Source organism: Dinoponera quadriceps, unplaced genomic scaffold, assembly GCF_001313825.1.
Source record: "Dinoponera quadriceps isolate SergipeBrazil2010 unplaced genomic scaffold, ASM131382v1 scaffold1069, whole genome shotgun sequence".
In the NCBI taxonomy this organism is placed as follows: domain Eukaryota; kingdom Metazoa; phylum Arthropoda; class Insecta; order Hymenoptera; family Formicidae; genus Dinoponera; species Dinoponera quadriceps.
Genome location: NW_014555200.1, coordinates 1,482,299 through 1,489,009, shown reverse-complemented (window position 1 = coordinate 1,489,009; position 6,711 = coordinate 1,482,299). Strand labels below are relative to the sequence as shown.

The following is a 6,711-nucleotide window of genomic DNA, read 5'->3' as shown; positions in this document are numbered from 1 at the left end:
ACCAATTAGCTAAACTGATCAGTTGATCGTTTAAACGTCAGTTAATCGTCAGTTAACATAATCAGAATTCAAAGTCATCCTAACTGACCGCACTATAAAATCCTACTTGACGGTTAGAGAAACATTAATTAACCAATCACGAGAAAGAAATCCTTGAAAATTTTTTTTCATCCCGATTGATCAATTAAATGCTATTCTAACTGCCGAGTAGGATTGCAGCCCTGGAAATTCAACAGTAAGCGAAAGTAACTAGAGTTTCAACCACCATAAGATTGCATTGTATATATATATATATATGTGTATATATATATATATTTATATATATATATGCGAATGTACGTTTATAGATTATGTGTATAAAAAAATAAAACGTTATGTTATATTGCATTTCATTCTCAACGACGACTTCATTATATACGCGCGAATTAAATCGTGCGTTCAACAAAACCCGACGACACTTTATTTTTCGTTCAAATCATACCGCAAGAGTGAAGCAGTTCTGTTTTTGGCCTACTGCGTCGCGAGCGTCTCCGTACGTTCTCACGAATTACGGAAGCAACCTCTATCGTGCCGGATCATTTACTTCAAGGTGGAATCGTAGAAATAGTTTCGATTTGCTTTGCCTCCTTTATTTCGCAGAACGTAGGGACCCCTTCATCGATAATGCACTAAATACGTGATACATATTCCGTTGATTAACTTAAGACAGAGAAATTATGGAAGCGTGCGAGAATCGCACACAAGAAAATCGAGCACAGGATGGCGGTGAGTATTTTTAATAATCACTCTTCGTTTTAATCTTTTTTTTGTTTTTACACACTGCGCGCTTTCGGGCATGTGAAATCCGTGGCTTTCGTTATGTAAGGTAAAAATAATACATGTATGTTGTCATAAAATTAACGCTCGCGTTTGTTATGTTAATTATTTCAAACACTGTTAATGCACGGATGCAATGTGCATTTCTAGCGAAAGAGCGAGTATGCAGAATGCGAATACACAAGTTCGCGCATAATATGTATGCAGGCATGTTAATTAAAACCAATTCCGAATGAACTTTCCAAGTGATAAACAGATTGTTCGACCTTGCCATGCATGTAACAAACGCTGTTATGATGATTACACATAACGATAAAATCGATTTCGTGGAACCTTGTATAGTTTCGNTTTTCCCCCCCCCCCCCCATTGACATTCCTAAAATGGCGTTTTGTGTATCACTTATCTCGTATGATAAGTTCCTTTGTCGGATTAATAATTTTGTCATTTGTCAGAGAAAGTTTCTATTCATCAAGATTTTCATCTTCGCATATAATAATATAAATAATTAGCAAATGCAAGGTAATTTTGATGTAAACGATGAATGGAAGTTCTTAATCAACATTCTTTGAAAAAAAAAAAGAAACGTGATTATCGCGATTTTACATCGTTCGCCATGATGCACTCATACCCGCGTCATGACACACCATGTGAACACGCAACATGTACGTGTACGCACTCATATCGCTGCATGCGGCGCGCGCGCCCTCACACACACGTATCACCTGCGCACATGCATACGATGTATATCTATATTTATACTTAAGTGATTTGTCATGTTTTATCTCAAAATATGATTCTAATTATTATTATTAGGTTATAATTATTTGTGTGTTACAAAACATTTTTGCAATTTTAGAATATGGATTCGTTTGGCAAGATTATCTTGATGCCACAGAAAGTATGGAAGTCCCGCAAATTATGTTTCCTCACGTCGAATTGACACTGCAGAATAATATTGAAATTGGCATGGCATTAGAGGTACCAGTGCCAAAGAATGATAATCAACAGGAGACATATTGGGTGGCATACATTGTCATGGCCTGTGGGCCTTTATTAAGATTGCGTTATTTTGGTGGTGATGACAGGTCACTAGAGTTTTGGTTTAATCTTATGAAAGAAGCTGGCCATGAAATTGGCTGGAGTTTAAAAAACAATAAAAATTTAGAGCCACCTGCCTCTATACTTGAAAGATCACCAGAATGCGTAGACAAGCTGCACGAGTTTCTTGTAACAGCACGTGCACTTCCATCTGAGATGTTAACGGGGGTAAGTTGCAGAAATTATCCTAAGAATTTGATGTTACATTCAGGACCATTTAACACACGATACTTCACATTTCTTATAGAGCGGTCTCAGTATGACGGACAGAATTCAACAGGGTATGAAGGTGGAGATAAGCGATGTTTTACATCCGTATAAATTATGGGTAGCTACGGTAAGAACAGTTGCAGAATTAATGAATTTTTGATAGATGTTGCGTAAAATTTTTATGATTAAAGAAAAACAACATTTTACATGAAATCACATTTACATAAGAACACTTTATGTAAAAGAATATTTTATATAAAATCATATTTACATAAGAATACTTTATATAAGAATGTAAAAATGAAAACAGCATAATACAAGATGGAAAGGACAAATTATTTATTGCTATGTATTCTATTACAAAAATATATTCGATTTTATTATTGCTCAAAAACATCTGACATTTAATATTTTCATGTTTCTCTTCTTTTAGATTATTGAAAACATTGGAGGACGTCTTTTGTTACAATACGATACGCCGGGTTCCTCCCGCAAAAATTTCTGGATATTCTGCACATCCGAGCGTCTACATTCATACGGATTTACATCTAAATCGAATTCTACATGGTTCTTGGAACCACCCACTTCGATAGTCGACTTGCACACATATGAAGAATGGAAAGATTTGCTAGAATCCAAACCAAAGGATTGCGAGCTACCGGAAGAATTGTTTAATAACAATGTCGATCATCCGAAGCATAGTTTCCAAGTTGGAATGAAAGTGGAAGCCTTGTGTCCGGCAGGTCAAACAAAAATCTGCCCAGCTACCGTATCAAAAGTTTTTGACGATACATATTTTCTTGTGAATATGGATGCGTATACTGGTTGCTCGAACGGACCCGAAGATGCACCGGTATCCAGTAATTCGGAAAACAATACGTGGCTGTGCACCGTAGAACATCCATATATATTTCCAGTTGGATGGGCAGAAAAACATAATATCAAGTAAGATTAAAATAGCTTGTGTCATCATAGTTCCAAAAGAGAGAGTGCTGTTACATATAATAACTAAAAGAATATTTTTACAAGCAACAGATATATGTATATACAATTCTCCTAGCTTCTGTCATATTGTTTTCTCTCTATTAACATCTCAGTCTACAAATATTTGATCCTTATTAATTCACAAAACAGTTCACATTATTAGAGAGATACATATTTGTACAAAAAAAAATACATCTACTGTTTTCTTTATTTAGGATTACTCAACCGCCAGGTTGGACCGGAAAGACTGAGAACTTTGACTGGAATGAGTATTTAGAAACGTTCCATACTGGCGCAACACCCGAAAGCTTGTTTAGTGCTCGCGAGAGTGCTGCTGAAGCAGGCTTCGAATGCGGCATGAGACTGGAGGTTGTCGACCCAGAACACGAAGATGTGATATGCGCCGCTCACATCACTAAGATCGTCGACAACCTCTTGTGGGTAAAATTAGACAATTACGAAAATTGCCGGCCAGATCATGTGGTCGACATGCATTCCTTGAAGATCTTCCCTGTTGGATGGTGCGAGTCGAATCACTATCCGCTGAAACCACCAAGAGATTATGTCGAAGTGTGTAAAAAGCTGCAGACACCGGTAAAAGAGGAGAAGAACAATATCTTGGATATACCGATATCCGAGCCACGATCTTCGCTCTGGTGCCCGAAGATATATTTCAACTACCGTTGCTTCACAGGCCCGATGATCTCAAAGGGCAAACTAGCGACTCTTCCCAAGGCAGTAGGACCCGGACCAGTTGTATTGGTTATGCGGGAAGTCTTGTCCATGATTGTGTCCGTTGGCTATAGAAGCGCTAGAATACTGAAGGTACTTCAATGCGACTCCAAACCAGATCCCGGCTACCACTTGGAAGTCTTGAAGGCGAAGCACAAGAATAACACCTACCGTGCGAACGTCGCCATTGTTACGTCCGGGGATATGGTGGCGGATTTTTGCCGGAGTATATGCAAGAAATTGATGGTGTGTCCAAATTTATTCGGCCCGCTACACGTCCCGGAAAACCAATGTCCTGATGAATGCTATAAAACATCCAAGACAAAGTACAGTAAGTAATAGACGATATATACCTCTCGATGGAGGTATCGCGCAATAACGAGTTGTGTATTTATCCTGTTATCGTTAATAAACGCATTATAAAATGTTTTGATCGGTATTTCCACGTTTTTAGCAGCTTCGGTTGGGACTGGAAAGAGAGGGAAACCGAAGGGATACACGAGTATCATGGTGCAAAAGCCGAAGCCCTGGGGCAGAAGGCGTAAAAGGAGACGAGGCAGATGGGCGAACAAACATAAGGAGGCTCATGACGAAGACGACCACGAGGAGGAAATGCCGTTTATGTCGTTGGATCTGGCAAAGCATGTCTCCGAGAGCCTCGAAGAAACATACGAAGGAAGACAACCGCTCTCGGAAATAGATATCATGATACAGAAAGGATTAGAGAAGTCCGACAAATCGGACGATTTTAAGACTGAAACGCCTTCCAGCAATGTCTCGGAAGATTCTGGCAGTTCGTTCAACGACAGGAAGCCGAAAGACAGGGTGCCGTGCAGTCCGCCCAGTCTGAATACTAAGCAACATTCCACGAAATTCAGCCAAAATTCCGGGATCAGGGGAAATCTTAAGAGGGAACGAGATTGGGACACGAGCATAGAATCCGATTGCTCCGAGGCAGACGCCGAATACGTGAGGATGCAGAAAACGCAACGGCGACCGAAGACGCGAAAACTTGAATCGAATCCTTTATTCTGGTCCGTAGACGATGTGTTTCGGTATCTTAGAAAAACGAGCGACTGCAAAGATCTCGCGTATCGCGTCAAGGAAGAAGTGAGTATATAAGAGTGTTACAATTGTAAATGGATGCTGCCCGCGCGCGTATTCATAAAGTCATGTTTATAACGTTTTCTTGTTTTCGCTTTTAGGAAATCGACGGTCTCGCATTTCTACTGTTGAATCTTCCGTCTCTTACTCAACATATGAAATTGCGAACAAGCTCAGCTATGAAGCTGTGCCGGCATGTGGAACAAGTTAAGGTCACATTTTTCCTGCGGCATATTAATGAAGCAAAGCCTGAGTAGTACCAAATTGTCCAACTAATTGTTTCGTGATATAATTTTTTTCCTTCTATCGTGACATATAAATATGTACAGTGCAATGTGTACAGTTATATATGATCACGAAGTAAAGCAAAAAAACGTGTATATTATATTTATATAGCGTAACATATATATTATTAATTTATGATATTGGAATATAAGAACATTGTATTTTTAAGTGTAAATGTTATTTTTAAGTAATTAAGGAGTGATACGCAAAAAACTGCATGCTATTTTATTCAAACCAACAGTATTTCTTGATGCAAACTAAATTTATATTGTCCCTATTTAATTATTATTGTTGTTAACTTTGTAATTAAAGTAGCAGATATAAAAAGTAAAGCTGATTTCTCAATACTCATTTATGTTCGGCAGGTCACAATGCAAAAACTATAATCATTTTGAATCATTTAAAAATAAATATGTAAAATTTCCATATGACATACACACAGAAATAATTTTTGTGTATGTAATAATATATGTATATTAGTTAATATATGTATTATCCATAGCTCACGATTATTTAATTATATTTATAGAAAGAGTGTACAAATACGTCAAAACATTAATTCTACTTTTGCTACATTTATACTTTTATTTAGCAAATGATGTGCATTTATATTTTTACTTAACGAACGACATTGATACTGTAAAACAGTAACCCATGCAGCACTGAAAGATTACAGGAACATTACATAGATAGTACACAGAAACATTATAACATTCCATATATGTTGCGAAACGTTGCTGCAACATTGCTGCAAAGTACAGCAATATTGATTACATGATCATAATTATATAATCTTCACTTGTTTTCACAGTGTTGATTGCATAGTAAGATGAACTTAGTGCTTCCAACAACATCTTATGTCATTTTGTTAGTGTCGAATGCTCTTATTTAACTGGCGGCAAAAGTGTTAGAGCACATTCCTTCTCGATGTGTCTTGAAAATATTTACTTGTCAACATTCACGTGCTCTTTCCATTTCTCTCTATGTACTCCCGCAAATAATTGCAACTTCACAAACGTTAAAGACAGAATTTATAATTACAACGGAATTTATAAAGCTAATAAAAATTAAGAGACTCAACTGATATGCGCACGAACTTCGTTTATCCGAGATTCAAACTTGTCAAGTACAACGAATTTGCTCACGACACTGTTAGATGGCGTTAAGCAGCCTGTTTTGCGATCACAATTGCACTCGGAAACTACCTTATTACTACGTGTTATCACGTATTGCAAGTAAGATAAGAAAAATCGACGGATGAGCGATTATCGGGAATCTGTATTTCATACAATCCATTATTCGAACACAACGAATTTCTCTTTCAGCGTCACCCATCTCTCGAAAGACGATCCTCTCGAATAGCGAATAACAAAATGAACAATCGTGATGTACGAATACCCAAAAACGCAAGTTTCACGAGAGTATCGCTCGGTAAATCAAAATTGCCGGGCGTCAAGATGGCCGCCGAGAGGTGCCGCCAC

At 37.7% G+C, this 6,711-nt stretch overlaps 1 protein-coding gene across 2 annotated transcripts; it reads left to right on the top strand.

Annotated features, from left to right (window-relative positions):
- The first annotated feature begins 505 nt into the window (after positions 1-505).
- Positions 506-5,630, top strand: LOC106743565 (scm-like with four MBT domains protein 1). 2 transcript variants are annotated; one of them, XM_014617530.1, is made up of 7 exons: positions 506-765; positions 1,674-2,083; positions 2,163-2,252; positions 2,559-3,070; positions 3,325-4,172; positions 4,299-4,951; positions 5,047-5,630. In XM_014617530.1, the coding sequence occupies exons 1-7, from the start codon at positions 717-719 to the stop codon at positions 5,200-5,202; spliced, it is 2,718 nt and encodes a 905-aa protein (XP_014473016.1). In that variant the 5' UTR covers positions 506-716; the 3' UTR covers positions 5,203-5,630. The 2 variants fall into 2 exon arrangements, with proteins under 2 accessions (XP_014473016.1, XP_014473015.1); XM_014617529.1 differs by having other exon boundaries at positions 507-765; positions 4,296-4,951; positions 5,047-5,629.
- Positions 5,631-6,711: the final 1,081 nt, after the last annotated feature.